The sequence below is a fragment of the Drosophila mojavensis genome, unplaced genomic scaffold (genome assembly GCF_018153725.1).
Source record: "Drosophila mojavensis isolate 15081-1352.22 unplaced genomic scaffold, ASM1815372v1 contig_36, whole genome shotgun sequence".
NCBI classification, from domain to species: Eukaryota; Metazoa; Arthropoda; class Insecta; order Diptera; family Drosophilidae; genus Drosophila; species Drosophila mojavensis.
Genome location: NW_025318858.1, coordinates 11636139 through 11657990, shown reverse-complemented (window position 1 = coordinate 11657990; position 21852 = coordinate 11636139). Strand labels below are relative to the sequence as shown.

The window sequence follows — 21852 nt, the reverse complement described above, 5'->3', positions numbered from 1 at the left end:
GTTTAATTAATTTCACAATACAATCAACAAGCTAAAAAAATAAAGTAAAAATAAAAATAAAAATACGAAATTTGCTCACAACAATAGCTCACAATATTACGACTATAAAAATATGAGTGTTCCAAGCGTGCCCCAACAGCGGGCATCAAAATATTCGAACTCAACGCGACTCCCGCCTAGCTGGAGATCATGTCTAACGCCCAGGGCATTAGCCCCCCTATTGTTACTGATTAGTCTGGGCCTCAGTCTGGGCTTTGTGCATTGTTATGGTGAGTACTTTTTGCATATGCCTCAAACAAAACAAATTCAATTAGTCTTAAGTTTCATACGAAATTCCATTGTCATAAATGAGATGAAAAAAAAACTTGCAAAGTATATAGGAAGAAACTAGGCTAAAAATACACAAGAATAGTGATTGGATAAAAGTATGTGTATATGCGTATTTTGAAAAATATAATTATTAATTATTAAAAATATAAAAACTATATAAAACTATTAATATTACTGAAATAAATTGTAAACAATGTTTTTATAACTAGGCAATAACAGCATAGAAACCATGTCATAGAAATTTATAAAAATAGAGAGAATATTTATTTCGGTATCACGGGTATTTAAGATTTTCATATTTAACAAATAAAAATATAAATTAAAAAATAATGTATATAATTTTATTAATGTGATGCCGATCAGAATATTGCAAATTTATATCTCTTTAATAACTGCGATTTTAAAGAAGACAAATTTGTCAATAATAATTAATCTGGGACTTAAATTTATGGCTTTCAAGCAAAGAAAATAGTTTTTTGTTTTATGAAATTTGAAATTGAAATTTTACATTTATACTCGTGGATCTTTTTTGATTCAATAACTCATCCTATTAGATTGATATCAATCAATAAGTTGATTGCGATTATTAAACGTAATATAAATACTGTTCGAGCGACGGATTTCAGATTTACTATGCAATCAATAGAAATATTAAAAAAAAAAAAAACAACACGATTAAACTTTGAGTAAAATATTTTTATTAATAATTTTCTAGAAATTAGTCTTCACATAATACTTGACTCTAATGCTCCATTAAAATGACTTTGTATATTTATTTATTTACAATACTTTCAAATAAATCTAAAAGTATATAAATAAGCTTCCACTCAACTTTCACGCTAATTAGTGATCGACAATCAAATAACAAATAACAAAGTATTGTTATTTTTGTTATAACAAATTTGAAAGATTCACTGTGCAATTTTTTCGTGTCTAGCAAAACGAAATACAAATAACAATAATTTAATATAACATCTTGAAATAATGTTTACAAAAACGAAACAAACCGCAATCGTTGGTGGGGAGAAGCATAATGAAATTGGCAAAGAAAGGAGGAAAACAAATCGTTTACACAGATCAAGCGATCCAATGCCTTACCACATGTGGAGGGGGCGAGGCTCCTATATACATAGGTACATATATATGTAAATATATTTATAAACAATGGATAATAATGCACATTGTTTGCAATAATTTCATTAATGCTCGACAACAACAGAGAAGCTAACGATCCGCGCATAAATCAAATGATTAGCAAAAATCAAAAGAAAATAATAATAATAAAAAAAAAAAAGAAAATGAAATAAAATAAATAAAACATTTCAACGAAAATACTATATAAATTAAAACGATCTATGAAATTGAGAGAGGAAATAAATCGCTATCTGGCTTGTTGGCTGCTTGGGCGTGCATTGACATTTGACTTGGTCCACACCCACAAAGCTAACCGTTTCTACGCGAAGCAATGTACGTGACCGCCGGCTGCAACATCTGTTAGGTAACTAAGAGAAACAGAAAGATAGTTAAAGAATGAAGCAGAGAGAGAGAGAGAGAGGGGCGCATCGGTAGCTAAGGAATTACTCGTATTAATGCCCATGCATAATAAATTAGCAAAGCCAAGCCGCTTCGAGTTTATCGGTCAGTCGATGCCACGAGATCTCGACATGTCTGCCGATATGCTGTCAATCAACCAGACAGAGTAGAAAGACACTGCGAGACTTAGAAGAGCTTTATCTGTCTGTCTACCCTCCCCCCACCTAGCCTGTTCCATAGTTTTGATGCACGCGTATGACGTCAAACCAAAATGTTAACTGGTTAACCGATTCTGTCATTATGATGGGTTTATTTTGTTGTAATTGCAATCAATTTGCCTAGAGGGGCAGGAACATTAAATGGATATTTGTCTCTGTTAATGCTCAACTAGTCAAATACAGTAAACAGCCATACATACATATGCGAGTGTGTGCTGGCTAGCACGTCTCTTCTGAATGACCCCATAATTAGAGTTAGAAAGTTCCGGGTTTCAGTATCAGTCTAAACATTTAGTGCTTAACTAAGCAGAAGATCATATTCAGTTAGTTAGTGTTGACTAAGGTGATAGGTTTTAGGTCTAAGCATTGTTTAAGGCATATTTAGAATTGGCATGGTTTAAGGTAAAATCTGATATTTCAATAGAAAATAGAAAAATTATAGATATAAATAGCAAATAATATAAAACATTAAATGCAAATTTTCAATAATAATAAATAAATACAAAAATAAAATCGAAATTAAACAAAAATTGTAAAAAATAAAAAATGTAAGGCTATTAAAATATAAGAATAACATATTCATTATATTTACATTATTTTAAATTGTATCGTATAATATATTAAATAAGTCTTAAGTATGCTACTTTCAAATTTAAAAAAAAAAACCTAATTTATCAAGTTTGAGTTATGCATAACAAGATTTTACTGCTTGTTTAAACTTTTAATTTAAAATTCCTGAACTTTATATGAATAATGCTACATAGAATTAAATAACAATTTATTGATTTGTAAAAGAATGTTATATTTCTTTACATCGTAGTTTCTATCTAGTTCTTGAAATTTTCTGAATAAAATTTCTAGAACTACTTTTCAAATAATGCAAATATTTGTATGTTCATATATATAAATGTTCAGTAACTTGATCATTATTTGCCATTTGCAAATCTGGTGTAATTCTATAAACTAATTTGCAAAAGTTGTTTATGGACACTTGGCACGCCGATAACTGTCGCAATTTATTTCAATTGATTTTGATGTAATTTTATGCGTGCAAATCACGCATTAAATTGTGCCAATTAAGATCTAAGAATGCCATAAATGTTGCGTAATGCGTGAGCAATACAGACCAGAATAAAATTAAATAAATAAATGCTAACTAACTAAAGCATTCGTTGTTGATAGACTAAGCCAGTTTACCTTTTCATATAACTTGAACATGTTTAGCATAGAAAATCAGGGTATATCAGCTTTGGTGAAACGTATGTAATAGGCAGATAGAGGCGTGGCTCCATAAAGTATATATATTCTTGATCAGTGTGACGGAGAAGGGTGAGCAGCTGAGATGTCGTAGATCACAACAGCTAGGGACTTGTATACACAATGATATTTACCGATAGCTCATCCCATTTCTTTTTATCGATAATAATCGATCACTTAAGTTCGTTTTTTGAGCGTACCTTTAATATGTGCAAGCATACAAAAAGCGTAGAGTAATGAGAGTCTCAGCTCTTTGTGGGGTGCAGGTGATCTTCCAGTCGAGCAGTCTCAGCTGGAGCACCTCTTACTAGTTACATACTGAATCTGCGCTGAATGTTTTCTGTACCGTAGAGCGATTGCTTTAATTGACTTTTAAATTGATTGGGCAGCGGTCAGGGCTTTAATGGGCCACGCCCCGTTTGTTAACAATATTTTGGTGCGATTTGCTTGCCATTTAGCGCTAGGCTTGATCATTTTGAAATGACAAACTATTTCTATTGGCTAACTTTTTAAAAATAAATCTGGTCTCACTTTTCTCTATATATATAATATATTCAGATGTTAACCACTTAAACAGAATTAAATTTTTATTTATTATTTCAATATTATTTAAAACTCGATCTAATATTGTTTTAATTTGCTTAATTTATTTATTTATTTTTTTGTAATTATTTAGCGCCATGCAAACCAAGTGGCATTAAGCTACAGATGTTTATTTATGCACTAATTAGTAAATCAACATTTTTTTGCTTTGCTTCAATATACATTTATATTGTGAATCACAAATTAAAAGTGCAAAAGTGCCCGAAGTGTGATGCCTTGTATACAAATAATGTATGAAATATATAAAGTCTATATAAAATAAAAAATAATAATATAAAATAAAACAATTAAATGTAATTTAATTATAAAATAAATATAAGATGAATAAATGAAAAGTAATGTAATTGAATTATGATAAATTTACTTATTTGTCAGCCATTAAAAAATATTACTATTTTTAGTGTAAATGTATAAAAAAAAGGAATATAAATAGAATGAATAATAATCATTCATGGCCCAAGTGCTGCCAGATGTGTTAGTGTAAATTAACAAAATTTAATTTTTAATATTAATGCATATACTAAATAATATATTAAAGAATTTCCTAAATATATATATATATATTATTTTTTTATTATATATATATATATTATTTTAAAACATAGTATGCTTTAGTCGTAGCTGAATCATTTTCTATTTAGTTATATTATTAACGCGACACACCCACTATAAAGATGGTTTCTGCAAACCCGTTTTAACAATTAATGGCAACGGCCGCAATTTGCAAAACAAACTGAAGCATGGGATTTAAGGCATTTATTATAGTTAACGACAATATAAAGGAAAAAAATGACAAATTTAGTAACAGACAAAAATTGAAATATTTTTTATAAGTTTTAATTATTTGCTGTTCGTGTTTTATTATTTAACCCACTCGAAATGCCAACCGTTTTATTTTGACAATGAAACAAAAGATGCGCTCAAATTGTTTTCAGACGAAAACCACTATTAAAAAAATGATGACGTTGACAGCAACAGAAACAACAATATGGATCATTACTATATTTTTGTGCCATTTTCGAGAGCAATGCTCGCACGTGTGTACATGTGTGCAACTATATATAACTGTGTGTGTGTGTGAGGAATGATGGATGGCAACAACAACTGACGACGACGACGTCGATGAGAATCTATATTTAAACAGCACAGAGTCGGAGCCCGAGCCAGAGCCCGAGCCAGACTCAGAGCGCAGAGCTCTGAGCGGCAACAATCATTCAGAATCAGATCCGGTTAACCAAAAACGTAGCTAGCTAAACGCCAACAACAATAACAGCAGCAGTAATAATTCTACCGAAGATTTACTCATCGGAAGACTCAGCTGACTTTATGTCTATATATGTTGTACCCATACATCCATACATCCATATACATATATATACTTACTGCGTTGGTGTGCTTGGTATGCCAGAGGCAAACACCTGCTTCATAGCTCGAAAGCAAACTTTGGCACAATATGTTTGGAAAAACATTCACGACATACCACGGACGCACGAAAAAAAAAGACCAACAAATAAAAATATGCTATAGACTAGAAGATGCCCTATACTCTGCGAGGCTTAAATTTTTAGATATTTCTTTTGCTAATTTTCAGAGATATACAAAAGGTTGAGTAGTAGCGGCTAGGGTTTACGAGGACACTAAAGAAACTATGTGCTTTATAATTCTTAACATATTTATGTATAAATATATTCATATATGTAGTTTATTGTACCAATTAAATTTTTTCTGCACTATTTACATTAATTTTTGCGTGACTTTACTTTTTCAATGTGAGCTAAATTTGCCCGAAAATGTTTATTCGCATGGACTTACATAAATAATAGTTAATTTTTTATTTTATTCAAATAGCTCCTTATATTATAAAAATGAAAAACCAAATAATATTTTACCTTCTAAAAAAAAGTTATAAGAAAAAAATGTAAAACTAAATTTTTCTCTTAAAACTATTAATATTGAATATTTTTTTAAAGTATGTATAATTTCTTGCAGTGTATATCTGTATGTATGTATGTATATACTTCTTGAGTATATACATAAATACATATTATATATCCATTTATGTATTTACATATACATCTATATAGTACTTATATAAAACGGCAAATGTTGTTGCTATCGCTGCGTTTCGGCTCGTCATCATTTATCGCATTATTGTTGTTGTAGTTTTTTTTTGTCATTGCTGTTGTTTTTAGCTTTTCTAAAGTTTACGATTTCACGTTCGTTTTCTTAGTCTTTTGATTTTTGCTCGTCTCTCACTTTCATACTCAGGTCCAATGCGTGACATTGGTCAATTAGATGGTTTATTGCAATTGGGATATCACTATATAATATATTCGTGTATTATCTATATATATGTATATATGTAGACACATTATCTGTATACGAATTGTGTTAATGTGAGCTAAAATTGCTGGAGAAACTTTTAAAAGCCTTGAACTAAATAAAAGTGAAATACTCTTGCAGTGAAGTGAAAACAAATTGTTTACCTATTAGGCTAAAGACCTGAAAAGTATAGGTCTTAGATAAACACCCCCATAAGTACATACATCAGTTGTTAAAAGAGAGTCATCAGAAAGATAATAGGTACCAAAACTACTCTATATTTCCGACAAACTCTACAACAATATTGTTGTGTAAAAATCATGATGAAAGCATTTAACCCCTTCTTATCTGATTCTTCCATTAAAGAGCAATATATACGGGCAGATAATGATGATAATCATAATTCTTATCAAGCAAAACCAACTAACATTTGACATAAGTAATACACTAAATATCTCTCTTTAGTGTCTACTTCAAATGCAATTGAGAGATCATCTGAGTAACTTTGTGGAAGTTAGACTGCCGCCTGTCTAATCACGCAGCTTTCACTCTTTGAAGTAAAAATGAAGAAGACAATGCATGGAAGCTTGAATTCCAAACAAGATAAATGAGTTGAGTGTCTTCAGGAAGTTATATTTACTTTTGACAATAATTCCACTCGCTATAAGTTTAATTGAGCACATTCCTAATAAATAGTCTAGTACGAATGCACTCAAGAAAACGAACATAAACCACATCAGAGCGCACGCAGGCTGCAGCCTGCAGAGTATAGTTTGGATCGTAACTGAGAGAGAGGAGATGAGACACATACGCACACACATGAAGTCTTGCACTTTGGCATCTTCTTACGGATTTAATGGTGTGAGTGCGTGGGAACTTATTTATAGTTGAATGCTTTTTGAGCTGTTCTTGCATTAAGGCTAATGCCAATTTTGACGACATCGTTCAGTTGCTCGCGAACTTTTGATTTAGGTGCAGTCGCTGCGCTTATTATTTCTTGGGAGATAATATAATTATTGAGAGTGATTTTTCATTGCATACAATTAGAACTATTGATTTAAAATCGCTAAAAATCTTATCGCTTTAAGGTGAATGAATTAATGGAATCTTCAATATATGTATGTATATATGCATGTACATATGTATGTATTATAAATTTGTATTATATTTTGTATTTTATATACAATTATATTTCTTATTAATAAATGCGCGAGATTAAAATAATAGTTTAAAGTTTCCTACCTCATATATTATTTGTTATAAATGTATGCGTACATGTGTGCTTATGCTTTTTATTCGACTTAAGAGATCAACAGAAGGTCATTAGGCTTATCTCGCGAATGCTTATGTATGTATATATGTACATGTAAATGTCTCTGCTTGATCTGAGTGAAGTTAAGGAAGCAAACGATAGAATCCACAAGGCGCACAGTTGAGTGGATTGTAATGTGGACATGTCAATGGTGTGTCAATGGTGTGGATAATAAGAGCGTGGGAATTAAGGGAAGAGTGGAGTGCTTATCGAGCTATTATTGTATTAGTGAAAGTGCTTTGCTTACACACGCATATTTTTCGTAATGCAGGTCAGTTGCTTACGAGCATTTGCTGTAATCGGAGCTGGCACGTAGTACGCATTTTCATGCTGAGTGGTACATACACTTAAATTCGTATCATGTTATTATTAATGTTTGTATTAAATTAAATGTATGCATATTTATTTAGTTCAAGTACATGTTGTATCGTTGTTAAATGAAATTGTTTATGTTTACCCCGGAACCCCCTATTTTATATTTTTTATTTGAGCAAAGTCAACCAGTGAATCAATCAGTCAATTACGTCCGCCTACTATCTTGATTTTGTGATTTAAGGTTTGAATGATAACCAATTGATTATCGGCTCCCATTTACTTCTGCTCTTTGGTCTCATTTTCGCAATGAAGTAGCAGACCTTGACTATTGAAATAAATAATGACTATTTTCATTTAAATTAACTATAAGCAACAAGAGTTTGATACTCCACTTATCTGAAGGTTTTACGCAGCCGGAAATCTGTTAGCAGAATATCTGATAATATCTATCATATGTCTAGTATCTCTATTATATTGTGATTTATGACTGTAACTTTACCTAAACTAATATATATTTATGAGAACAACAAAAAGTTGACCCAAACAATTTGTCAAAGGCGCCAAGCAAAAAGTTTTTGATTCATTGACATATAAAAATTATATGCCACAATGAAATCTATTTGTTAACTGTTAATTGGTTGCCGATTTGAGTGTTGGCCAAAAAAAAAATATATAATATATATTTATCAAAAAAAGCATGTTTTAACTAAAAAATACCCTGGAATAAGTGGGGATCGAACAAGCGCTTTTAATTGTTAAAAAGTTCATTAAGTAACTAGATTATTATTTATATCCAGCAGCTGTTAGAGTTACGTAAATTGGCAGAAAACCAATATACCCTCTGTATTAATAATTTCGTGGTATAGACAAAAAAAATGCACGCATGACTTAATTTCATCTAAAATCAATTAACACTATCCATATAGCCATATAGTCATTCAAGTTTACGCCAGACCAAAAACTCAACCATCTAATGAAGCCCAAAAATTCTTTTTCATCTTTTGCGGCTTAATTAGACAACGAGAAAAAGTTGTCAGCATCTCAAATAGTTGGCCAAGAATGCAGTCGCTCCAAACGCTGGCTAAATGCATTGTGGTTGATCTTTTTTTCTTCACTCACAATTATTTTTGGCCAACTATTTTGCTTACAAGCAGCTTAACGTTCGTAAGATTTTGGCATTTTGATGTCATTAAACCAAATGCCATTAGTTTAATTAAAATTTCCAATATTGGCATTTCTATAACATAAATGTAAATAATTAAATAAAACTAATTTGATATATTTTGAGATCATGGCAAGAACTACAAAAGTGCGACAAATCTGATTTATAAACAGTGATTTGTGACTTTTTAAGGAATAAAATAAATATACAAACTAAATATGGCCACAAATTATATTTTTTTTTGTTTATTTACCAACACCAAATTAAATTATCCAACGATATTACAAAATTAAGTTGAGTAAATAAAGTTATATATTGATGCACAAATATAAGTATGATTCTTAATCTCTCTTAAGAGATTAACAGAATTGCTCTTTGAGCTGAGCTCAGCAAATACATACAGCACATACATACGCATGTGTATTTGATCTGAGAGAACAATGGAATCCATACAAATGGTCAAACGGGACTCATAAATAGTAAAATTGAGTGCTTCATGAATTGAGTGGATCCACATTTCGGCATTTCTCTATCAAACGTATTGACAAGAGCGTGAGAATTTCTGGAATATTGGAATTTTGAGCTGTTATTGTATTAGTGTTAATGCTTTGCTTGAGCGTGATTATTTCGGGTAATGCAGGTCAGTTGCTTGCGCGCAGTCGGTCTTATTGGAGGTGGCTCATTTTTGTGTCATTTTATATGCACTTACACTTATTCAATGCAATTTAATTAATTAACAGTTCTATTTATTTCTTAACAATTTGTTGAAGTCTATAAATAGAAAATTATTTCATAATGGTAGAAGCCATAGGAAATTAAATTTCTGTTTATGAATTGTATGTATTTCAATTTATAGTAACATTTACTGTTAAGATAAATGTTTTATATTTTTAATTTTAACCAATATATATATGTATATATTAAATATGTGCTTATAAATTATTATTGAAAAAAATCGAAATTTGTCTATATAAGGTATTTGGATTTCTATATATATATATATATATATATATATATATATATATATATGTACTTCATATAGATATTTTTTATATTTTTAATACATTTTTTACATATATAATAGAATATCATCTATTATAAATTTCTTATGTTTGACATTCTTTTAAATTTCAGAGAAAATGTATAGTCAGACTGAGAAACAGCGCTACGACGGCTGGTATAATAATCTCGCCCATCCCGACTGGGGCTCTGTGGGTAGGTGCAATATAGAATATGATATTAGAATATTATCTAAGTATGTAAATGCAACAACTTTCTAAATGTGTTTACTTAGAGGGCGGCACCCTGGATTAAATTAGATTTGCCACGTTTAATCGAAGCTATTTGCATTGACACGACATACGATTTGCATATAGTGAATACTGATAATTTCAAAACTATTTCCAGACAGCCATCTGGTGCGCAAAGCACCGCCCTCGTATTCAGATGGAGTTTACTCGATGGCAGGTGCTAATCGGCCGTCGACAAGGCGATTGAGTCGTCTATTTATGCGGGGACGCGATGGTCTCGGCTCGAAGTTCAATCGAACTGCATTGCTGGCGTTCTTCGGCCAGGTGGTGGCCAACGAGATTGTTATGGCGTCCGAGTCCGGTTGCCCCATCGAGATGCATCGCATCGAGATTGAGAAGTGTGATGAGATGTACGATCGTGAGTGTCGTGGCGATAAATATATACCGTTCCATAGGGCGGCCTATGATCGCAGCACGGGTCAGAGTCCGAATGCGCCAAGGGAACAGGTGGGTGTGAACACGTGGGTGTTTGGGTGTGTGGGCGTTGGGTTAGTGATTAGCCTTTGCCAAACTGGTGTACAAATGTCGACAATAAAACCTACTCCGCAGATAAATCAAATGACTGCTTGGATTGATGGCAGTTTCATTTACAGCACCTCCGAGGCATGGCTCAATGCCATGCGATCCTTTCACAATGGCACACTGCTCACTGAGAAGGATGGCAAGCTGCCCGTACGAAATACGATGCGTGTGCCGCTCTTCAATAATCCGGTGCCAAATGTCATGAAAATGCTCAGCCCGGAACGTTTGTTCTGTAAGTTTTGATATGATTATCTGAAGACTATTTTTAGTAAATACTAAAGTAATTCCCATTGCATATATAATATTTCAGTGCTGGGTGATCCGCGCACAAATCAAAATCCTGCCTTGCTCTCCTTTGCCATACTCTTTCTGCGCTGGCATAATACCCTGGCGCAGCGTATAAAACGTTTGAATCCCACTTGGTGTGACGAGGATATCTTTCAGCGTGCGCGGCACACGGTCATAGCCAGTCTGCAGAATGTCATCGTCTATGAGTATTTGCCGGCATTTCTGGGTTCCTCCATTCCGCCGTATGAAGGCTACAAGCAGGACGTACATCCAGGCATTGGACACATCTTTCAGGCGGCTGCCTTTCGCTTTGGCCATACCATGATACCGCCTGGCATCTATAGGCGCGATGGCGAATGTAATTTCAAGCAGACGCCCATGGGCTATCCGGCAATACGTTTGTGCTCTACGTGGTGGGACTCCAGTGTAACTATATTTATATATATAATCACACATTTTGTATAAATATTTATTAAATCTAAATATCTTGCAGGGTTTCTTTACCGACACGAGCGTGGAGGAGGTGCTGATGGGTCTTGCATCGCAAATTTCCGAGCGCGAAGATCCAGTTTTGTGCTCAGATGTGCGGGATAAGCTCTTTGGGCCCATGGAGTTTACGCGCCGAGATCTGGGCGCTCTGAACATAATGCGTGGACGTGATAATGGTTTGCCCGATTATAACACGGCCAGAGAAGCGTATGGCCTGCGTAGGCATAAGACCTGGACGGACATCAATCCGCAATTGTTCGAAGCGCAACCCGAACTATTGGAGTAAGTTCGAAATGGAGTTTAAAATTCCTTGCAGTTCCAATACTAATACAAATTGTTTCCCTTCACAGCATGCTCAAGGAGGCTTACAATAATCAGCTGGACGATGTGGATGTCTATGTGGGTGGCATGCTGGAGTCCTATGGCCAGCCGGGCGAGCTTTTTAGCAGTGTGATCAAGGAGCAGTTTCAACGCTTGCGCGATTCGGATCGGTTTTGGTTCGAGAACGAGCGCAATGGCATTTTCACGGCCGAGGAGATAGCCGAGCTGCGTAAGATCACGCTCTGGGACATCATCATAAACAGCACGGACATAGCAGAGGATGAGATACAGCGTGATGTGTTTATGTGGCGCGCCGGTGATCCTTGTCCGCAGCCCATACAGCTGAATGCCACAGAGCTGGAGCCATGCAACTATTTGGAGGGCTACGATTACTTCTCGGGATCAGAGTTAATGTTCATCTATGTGTGCGTTTTCCTTGGCTTTGTGCCTATACTCTGTGCGGCTGCCGGCTATTGTGTGGTCAAGCTGCAGAACAGCAAACGGCGCAAGCTGAAGATACGCCAGGAGGCGCTGCGTGCACCACAGCAAAAGGGCTCCGTGGACAAGATGTTGGCGCGTGAGTGGCTGCATGCGAACCACAAGCGTCTGGTCACAGTCAAATTTGGACCCGAGGCGGCTATCTATACAGTGGATCGTAAGGGAGAGAAGCTGCGCACATTTAATCTGCAGCACGTGGACGTTGTCAGCGTGGAGGAGTCAGCGACCAATCACATAAAAAAGAAGCCCTATCTGCTGCTCCGTGTGCCCAGCGATCATGACCTAGTGCTGGAGCTGGAGTCGTATGGAGCACGTCGCAAGTTTGTCAAGAAGCTAGAGGATTTCCTGCTGCTGCACAAAAAGGAACTGACACTGATGGAGGTGAATCGTGACATAATGCTGGCCAGGGCAGAGACTCGAGAGCGACGCCAGAAGCGGCTCGAGTACTTCTTTAGGGAAGCCTATGCGCTCACCTTTGGCTTGCGGCCGGGCGAGCGTAGGCGTCGCTCGGATGCATCCAGCGATGGTGAGGTGATGACTGTAATGCGCACCAGTCTATCCAAGGCTGAATTCGCGGCCGCGTTGGGCATGAAGCCGAACGATATGTTTGTGCGCAAGATGTTCAATATTGTGGACAAGGATCAGGATGGACGAATCAGTTTCCAGGAGTTTCTCGAAACTGTGGTGCTCTTCTCGCGCGGCAAGACGGACGACAAGCTGCGCATCATCTTCGATATGTGCGACAATGATCGCAATGGGGTCATCGATAAGGGCGAACTGAGCGAAATGATGCGCTCGCTGGTGGAGATTGCGCGCACCACTAGCCTGGGCGATGATCAGGTGACCGAACTGATCGATGGCATGTTCCAGGATGTGGGACTTGAGCATAAGAATCATCTGACCTATCAGGACTTCAAGCTCATGATGAAGGAGTACAAGGGTGACTTTGTTGCCATCGGCCTGGATTGCAAGGGTGCGAAGCAGAACTTCCTGGACACGTCCACAAATGTGGCGCGCATGACCTCCTTCAACATTGAGCCCATGCAGGATAAGCCACGGCACTGGGTGCTCGCCAAATGGGACGCGTACATTACGTTTCTGGAGGAGAATCGTCAGAATATCTTTTATCTATTTCTATTCTATGTGGTTACGATTGTTCTCTTCGTGGAGCGTTTCATACACTATTCCTTCATGGCCGAGCACACCGATCTGCGTCACATTATGGGCGTGGGCATTGCCATTACTCGCGGATCTGCTGCATCTCTCTCCTTTTGCTATTCGCTGCTGTTGCTGACAATGTCGAGGTGAGAAATATTCCCTGAACCGATTTAACCGAGTATTCAAATATCACAAATCTGGCTGGTTCAGGAGATTTCCTAGTTTGGAATCCCAGAGCTTTTTTACTGGTTTATATTATACTAAATTCAAATTTGTCTTCTGTTTGCAGAAATCTCATTACCAAACTGAAGGAGTTTCCCATTCAGCAATATATTCCGTTGGATTCGCATATACAATTCCATAAGATTGCGGCCTGCACTGCGCTGTTCTTCTCGGTGCTGCATACGGTGGGGCACATCGTTAACTTCTACCACGTGTCCACACAGTCGCACGAGAATCTGCGCTGCCTGACGCGCGAGGTGCACTTTGCCTCGGACTACAAGCCGGACATTACCTTCTGGCTATTCCAAACGGTCACCGGGACAACGGGTGTGCTGCTCTTCATCATCATGTGCGTCATATTTGTGTTCGCCCATCCGACAATACGCAAGAGAGCTTACAACTTCTTCTGGAACATGCACACGCTCTATATTGGGCTCTATTTGCTGAGCTTGATACATGGGCTGGCGCGTCTGACCGGTCCGCCACGCTTCTGGATGTTCTTCTTGGGGCCGGGTGTCATCTACACTCTGGACAAGATTGTCTCGCTGCGCACCAAGTATATGGCACTGGATGTCATCGATACGGACTTGTTGCCCTCGGATGTGATCAAGGTCAAGTTCTATAGGCCGCCCAATCTCAAGTATTTGTCTGGGCAATGGGTGCGTCTGTCCTGCACCGCCTTCAGGCCACAGGAGATGCACAGCTTCACGTTGACCTCGGCGCCGCACGAGAACTTCCTCAGCTGTCACATCAAGGCGCAAGGACCTTGGACATGGAAGCTGCGCAACTATTTCGATCCGTGCAATTATAATCCGGAGGATCAGCCCAAGATACGCATCGAGGGCCCGTTCGGTGGTGGCAATCAGGACTGGTACAAGTTCGAGGTGGCTGTCATGGTGGGCGGCGGCATTGGCGTTACGCCCTACGCCTCCATACTAAACGATTTGGTCTTTGGCACCAGCACGAATCGCTACTCAGGCGTGGCCTGCAAGAAGGTTTATTTCCTGTGGATTTGTCCATCGCACAAGCACTTCGAGTGGTTCATCGATGTGCTGCGCGACGTGGAGAAGAAGGATGTGACCAATGTGCTGGAGATACACATCTTCATCACGCAGTTCTTCCACAAATTCGATCTGCGTACAACTATGCTGGTGAGCTGTAGAGAATCTATATTTCTTCTGGATCAATTTCTCATTGAATTTTTCCGTCTTGCTTCTAGTACATTTGTGAGAATCACTTTCAGCGCCTCTCGAAGACATCCATATTCACGGGTCTCAAGGCTGTTAATCATTTCGGACGGCCCGACATGTCCAGTTTTCTTAAGTTTGTGCAGAAGAAGCACTCCTATGTGAGTTGTCTAAAATTCGATTTGTTCATAAGAGAACTTAGTTAATTTTGTAATTTCCCTCTACAGGTATCTAAGATAGGCGTCTTCTCTTGTGGCCCCAGGCCGCTTACAAAGAGCGTCATGTCCGCCTGTGATGAAGTGAACAAAACACGCAAATTGCCCTATTTCATACATCATTTCGAGAATTTCGGTTAAGGCTAGTGCAAGTCCAGGTCTTAATCAGCTCTACAATTATCTGCCAACTACAAAAAATCACAACACCCCACACACACACACACACCCACACATACATAATGAAACATAACGGATTACTCTATGAATATTATACGCATAGTATTTAGTTTCATTCATTCAGCATTTAAGCGAATTTAGTTTTCACCTGCCCCGCCCCCTACGACCCTGTCCCTATCTAGCCACAAATATCTCTCACGTAATCTGTAACTTCATAAATTAGTCATGTTCTACAATTTAGTGCATTATGAAAATTTCCATTGATATTTAGCTACAATCACAACAACAACAACAAGAGAATGAACGAACAAAAGAGGAAGAAAAAAAAAACGGCCCTTTTACTTTATATACATATACTTGTGTATGTGTATGTGTATATGTATATGTGTATTTATTGAAAATATGATTTGTTATCAGTTTTTGTAAACCGTTCGCATTATTTATTAAAATTTACAATTTAATTGAAAAAATTTAGGTATATTTCGAGTTTATTTGTATATGATGGTTATATATATGTATGTATATATGGTTATGTATATGTATATATTATATTACCTTTTTATTTGTATAGATATTTGCGCACAAATTTCATGTATGTATGAGCATATATATTTGAATTTATCCACTAATCATTGTATTTCTTATATTTAGCTCACACAGTGATTGCGTTGTATATTGAATTAATTTATAAGTAAGTACGATTTTTTTTTTTGCAATATTTAATTTATTTTAACTTTTTATATATATATTTCTTTTTTTCATTCAAGATAAACATAAATTTGCATATTATTTGGACAAAATGACTGAATTTAGTATAATTAGAACAGTATATTCCATCATAATTTTATTTTTCAGTTTATTTTCCATAAGAAATATTATTATACATATATTTGTAGCTCTATACGTGATTAAAAATATAATAATACTAAATGCTTGGTATAAATTATATGTTACTTAAATGTAGCTTAATATTAGTATTTAGTATTATTATAATATTTGTTATCACGTATTTTCTTGTATAAATATGTTTTTTCTCATACAAAAGTATATACTTATGATTACAATAATACTCTACCAAATTATACTTAACTGTAACAAAGAACGCAAGACTCAAGTTCACTGCTTGTTAAGCAGTGCAACAAGCAGGTGACCATACACATAAACAAGCAGTTTAACACAAGCTATGTCCAATATTTCATACCTCTACTGTAAGCCGCTAATGCGCCTGCGTCAACTACAGCTGTTCGCTGACAACTTGAAATGGAAACAGGATTCGCACGGTAAACACATATCCTGGGTTAAATATTAACTAAATCTCTAGTTAAACAACAATAATATTAAATGGAGCTGGACGTGCTGCGCCTAACGGCGGACTATTATCACAAACTACTCGATGCGGAGCTGCATATCAATGAATGGGTTCAGGATCGGCAAGTCAATAAAAACTCACAGGCAAATCTGATATATAATAATAAATATAAATCTCTTGCAGATTGTTCATAGCGGAGCCTTTTTTTCGTTTTGTCAGCGTTTACCTGGAGCCCAGCAATCTGTTCAATGTGCTGATACCTCTGCTGGGCATCTGTGGACAGGATTTGCTCACACATCTGGTTTGTGCGCTGAGTTTGGTCAGTGCCGTCAGCTCCTTTGAGAAGTGGCAAGTGCTGCAGCTGCAATATTGTTGTAATTGTAATTCAATGGAACTTCATTTACAGGATCTATCCGGATTGGCGACCCCTTTGGCGCCTGCGTGAGCTCTATGCCAATGAATACGCCATTCGGCCGGGCGTCGCCTTGCAGAGTCACGATCTGAGCTGCGAGACGAGCGGCGGATTGCCGTGTGCCCATAGCATGGCTTGGACGGCGCTGCTAATGGTGGTCAGCATGCACCTGCCCATGAGGAGTGGCTCCTCCAGCTGGCGGCTAGCCATGTATGGCCTGATTGGCTGCTGCATCTTGAGCATGTGGCTGAGTCGCCTCTATCTGGCCACCGAGTATCTGCATCAGTGCCTCTTGTCTACTTATCTGGCCATAAGTCTCTTGGCCAGCTGCCAAAGGCATCTGAATTCCCTGTATAGCCAGCGAGGCAGTTGGACATTGTTGATGGTTCTTCTGCTTGGCTGCCTCGCCATCGCCGTTTACTTTCTTAAGCTACACCTGGACATTGATCCGCATTGGTCTGTGCGGCAGGTGTGTGGCCTAAAGAGTCTCAATTGCAGTGATTTCATTTATTGAACTACATTTTCCGCAGGCCTTTAAATGGTGCTCCGAGCCCACATACATGCGACATGAGAGCAGTCCCATCTTTCTGCTGGCACGAGATCTGGGCAATCTAATGGGCGTGGCACTTGCCTTACCTGTGGAGCAACTGTGCGTATATGAGTTCTCTGGCTTTACGGCATATTTGTATTAATACTTGTTTGCTTTTACTTTTAGAAGACATAACAATTCGAAATATTCACATCGTTTTGTTGGCATTGCCATTGTAGAGTTGCTTAACTATATCCTGCGCCTTGGCACACCCAAACAGCATGGACGCTTCCTCTTTCTGGCCTATGAGTTTATACGCAATGCCCTGCACTCACTGATACTCGTTAAGCTACTGCCGAAGCTCTTAAGTAGAAAGAGTTGAATTTTGTAAAATAGTTTATAAGTTATTTTCGTAATCTGTTAATATATTATGATTTCAAGATTTTAATTCAAACGCGTGCAAGCCGCGTTCTTAGACTTAATATTTTAAAAGAAATAAATTCAAATAAAATCAAATAAATCAAGCCTATTTACAATCTCAGTGTTTGTTATTTGCAGTAAACTTAACAGCTGCTTCTGCTCTGACTGCGCAGCAGACTTAACTTAAAAGAGCTCAATTATTGAGTGATGTTAATTAACAGCAAGCTTACGATCCACTCTGTTAGTTAACATTATTGAGAAATTTAAAATTTATCATACGGCAGTCCACTGATTCGCATTTCTGTTCGCCTGGTACTTCGTCCAGATTTTCGGGCAAAATTGACGACGAATTGAATCAGCAGCGGCTGCCCCGCGAGGTTAGGCAACGTTTTTTTTTGTCTGTAAGCCCTTTGAATTTGAATACTGGTATTGCTCAAATACAAACATGCTCAAGTACAATACAAATTTGTGTTTGATACCGAAATAAGCTAATAAATTTCTATTGTAGTTTCTTTTATATTAACATTTTTGTTGTTAATATACAATAAAATATTTTAAATAAACAGAACAGTGATTTTAAAATGATTTCATACTGAATTAAAAGGTAGTTTTTATTTTATTTATTTTTTATTATCTATTGTTTTCTTTTTTTTTTTAGTAACATATTCTTTTTTATATACATAATACATAAAATAAAACAACTCGTTAAAATATTTTCCTTCGTGGACTGAAATATATATTTCCAATTGGGTAGATGCCTTAGGATGGTGCGGATATATTTGCATGAATCTGCTACAAAGAGCCGGAAAAGAAAGTAGTCGAATATAAAAGCAGCGACAGCTTTTTGGCTTAACATTTAACATAAAATTTGGTGGAAAAATTGACTGAATTTAACTAATAAAGAACATAGAATACTCACTTGTATGAAAGCGATTCGCTTTAAAAAAAATGTAACCGACTGAACAAAGCGAATGCTAGTGAACAACTGAACGCTGCAGACAAAAAATATCAATGCATTACAACCGAAAAATTTCTCTCTCATTCACATATACCAATACATGAATCATGGCAGTTCTGCTCACGCTCAGATCTGTCTCTCAAGAAATATATTTCTTTCTCTCCTTTTCACATATACAACTAAATGCGTATATGTACGTATGCCATTGCTGTTCTGCTCTCCCTAAATTCTCGCAGACTGTGGTCCACACACATAACGAAATTGATCCGTTATTGCATGAGTGTGTATAGGGAGAGCTCAGCTCAAGCACACTGTTTCTCTTACGATCCAACTTGCTAGCACAGTTATTCTCTCCTAATTTCATCTTGTTGAGTGGTTATGTATATAAAACGGCTTACTCAAAAATAAGAGATGTGATCTCAATTTATCTTCCACTAAGGTAGCAAGCGACTTTCTCACACATATACAACTAAACCAATTTGTGACCACTGCAGAGCTCTGTTGAGTGGAATCTTGCAGCTCATTGGAAGGAGGCACTCAAGTGTGAGAGTGCTATTTCACGCCAGCTTGGTTTATCTCACAAACACACGTATTCACATACACTGTACAAGATCCTTATTTTTGCAAGATTTTTAAACAATATTTATTCTGTTATTTCATTCTTCTTGTTTTTTTTTTGGGTTCTTACAATATTTAAGCAGTTGCTTTCGTATTACATTTTACCATTGTAAAACATTTTTTCGCTGTTGCTTAAAATAATTTATTCATTTTTTTGCATTTGTTTTTGTTTTATTTTATTTATCTTTATATAATGCTATTTTATGTGTATGTAAATTGTTATGTGTATTTGTGTGTGTGTTGGTTTATGTTGGTGTTTGTGTATGTTTAACATTGGTTATGGTATGCATTTTAATTAGCTTGTATATGTATTTTTTTATAATCTTTACTTAACAAGTTAAGATATTCGATTTTCGTTTCGTTTGCTTTTAACATTTGTTTTTGTTGCTTTTTTTTTTTTTTGGTTTATAAATTTTAGTTAGCAGCTAACGGGTTTACGTTTTATTTTCGCATTTAGTTGATACATATATATTTATTTACTTATATAAAACAAGTTGTTTTTGTTTTTTAATACAAAATATAAACTAATTACAAATATTTTATATTTATATAAATATATTTATGTATTTTTAATTAATAACATTTATGCGTGTAAATAAAATGTTTATTTACAATAACTGGACTTCTAAATTTTGAATAGCTTTTGTTGTTTTACTGTTGTTTTTAAATGCGCAAGAGGAAAATTGTTTTTCGTTTTTCATAAGTTAATTAACATATTTTTCTAATCAGAATTGATCTCCAAAAGAAAATTAGCTGAACTTAGCTTTTAGTATTTGCTAGAATATTTACATAATGTATTTAGTTTGTATACTTTTACATACATATATATATATATATATTGGTTAATACTTACCAATATATACATACGTATTTTTTTTGTATTCGTATAATATGTTTTTCCACATTAGGTAACAGTGCATTATTTTCATTCAATATTTTGCTGGGTTAGTTTTGTGTCTTATTTGAAATTACAGTTACAAGTGGCAAGTGTTTTGGGGGCATTTGGAACATTTACTTCTCGCTTCTCTTTTTATTAGTATTACTTTTTTTCGTATGCGTATTTTCCATTAGCTCAGTAACATTATATCGATTGTTAAGTTATATATACTGCAAATTGTTGCTTAACTATCCACGGTTTCCCAAGTAGCGCCGCCCAATATTTTTTATTTAATTAACTGTTTGTATTTCTTTATTTTCATTTTGTTGGGGATTCGGTTGCGTATTTTAGTATTTATTTGCAATATGGATTAAATACTTTCAGTATTTAATTCTGGAATTGCTTAAAGCAAAGCCGCCAATCAAATGCTGGCAAATCAAATGCTACAAATTACATTTATCTATAATAATAATAATAATAATAAAATATCATTATTATATTATATTAGGGGATCTTTGCTTTAATTCGCATTGGCCAGCTTGACTTGCTTCTATCTGGGCATATTTAAACATAATTTGCGCTTAGTTTACGAATAGTTGTAAATATTTGCTCACATCATATATATGTATGTATATGCTTATCGTTATCTGTAGATATATGTTGATGCATCTGTGTATTTGTTGCTTATTAATGTAGACAAAAATTGAAACGAAATTACTGTGCATTCTTATTGCTCGAATTGATCTGCGTTTCCCAATTACATTTAACTATGCCTTACATATCGAAGTCAACTAAATTGCACTCGTCCTTAGTCATAATATTTTCATGAAGTTGTTGATTCATTGAATATTTGATTCATTGATTCATGAATTGTGTTTCATAGATTCAATTACTTAATTACTCGTTGATTCATTAATTCATAGATTCACTGACTTATTGATTCAAAGACTCAAAAATGAATTGATTCAATAATTCAATAAATAAATAATTCAATGATTCATAGATTTATTAATTCATGGACTCATTCATTCATATTCATATCTTTCAGTGAGTATATTCTCCAAATATATTGGGTAGTAATTGCTTGCTTGATTTTCGTCCACTTCTAAGTTGTGTCGGATCTATTGAAGCTCTTCGAGTTGGGGCTGACAGGAGCCGCAGCACTTCTCCTTATACCGATGCAGTCGACAGAGGCCCATAGAGCGGGCATTGCGACAATAGCGAGAGCTATCACGACAGCCAGCCGAAGTTTTGCCCACTGTTCATGATATACATACACATACATTGTTC

At 35.7% G+C, this 21852-nt stretch overlaps 3 protein-coding genes across 9 annotated transcripts in view; 2 read left to right on the top strand and 1 right to left on the bottom strand.

Moving 5' to 3' along the window:
- Positions 1-10: 10 nt before the first annotated feature.
- Positions 11-15770, top strand: LOC6576563 (dual oxidase). Its single transcript, XM_002002516.4, has 10 exons — positions 11-269; positions 10187-10267; positions 10460-10809; positions 10912-11116; positions 11195-11598; positions 11666-11943; positions 12012-13784; positions 13928-15011; positions 15080-15208; positions 15275-15770. Exons 1-10 carry the CDS (start codon positions 113-115, stop codon positions 15401-15403), a joined length of 4590 nt encoding a protein of 1529 aa, XP_002002552.4. The 5' UTR covers positions 11-112; the 3' UTR covers positions 15404-15770.
- A 792-nt stretch (positions 15771-16562) lies between these two features.
- Positions 16563-18209, top strand: LOC26528361 (glucose-6-phosphatase catalytic subunit 1). Of its 2 annotated transcripts, none has more exons than XM_044008906.1 (5): positions 16563-16869; positions 16932-17096; positions 17155-17629; positions 17691-17809; positions 17879-18209. In XM_044008906.1, the coding sequence occupies exons 1-5, from the start codon at positions 16781-16783 to the stop codon at positions 18069-18071; spliced, it is 1041 nt and encodes a 346-aa protein (XP_043864841.1). In that variant the 5' UTR covers positions 16563-16780; the 3' UTR covers positions 18072-18209. The 2 variants fall into 2 exon arrangements, with proteins under 2 accessions (XP_043864841.1, XP_015020732.1); XM_015165246.3 differs by having other exon boundaries at positions 16582-16869; positions 17876-18209.
- A 2368-nt stretch (positions 18210-20577) lies between these two features.
- LOC6576562 (protein madd-4) overlaps positions 20578-21852 on the bottom strand; it is a 93615-nt gene continuing 92340 nt past the window's right edge. For all 6 annotated transcript variants that reach the window (XM_044008475.1, XM_044008476.1, XM_044008477.1 and 3 more), the window contains one exon: positions 20578-21820. In XM_044008475.1, coding sequence (XP_043864410.1) covers positions 21684-21820 — 137 coding nt within the window. In that variant the 3' untranslated portion in view covers positions 20578-21683. The remainder of the gene's footprint in view (positions 21821-21852) is intronic.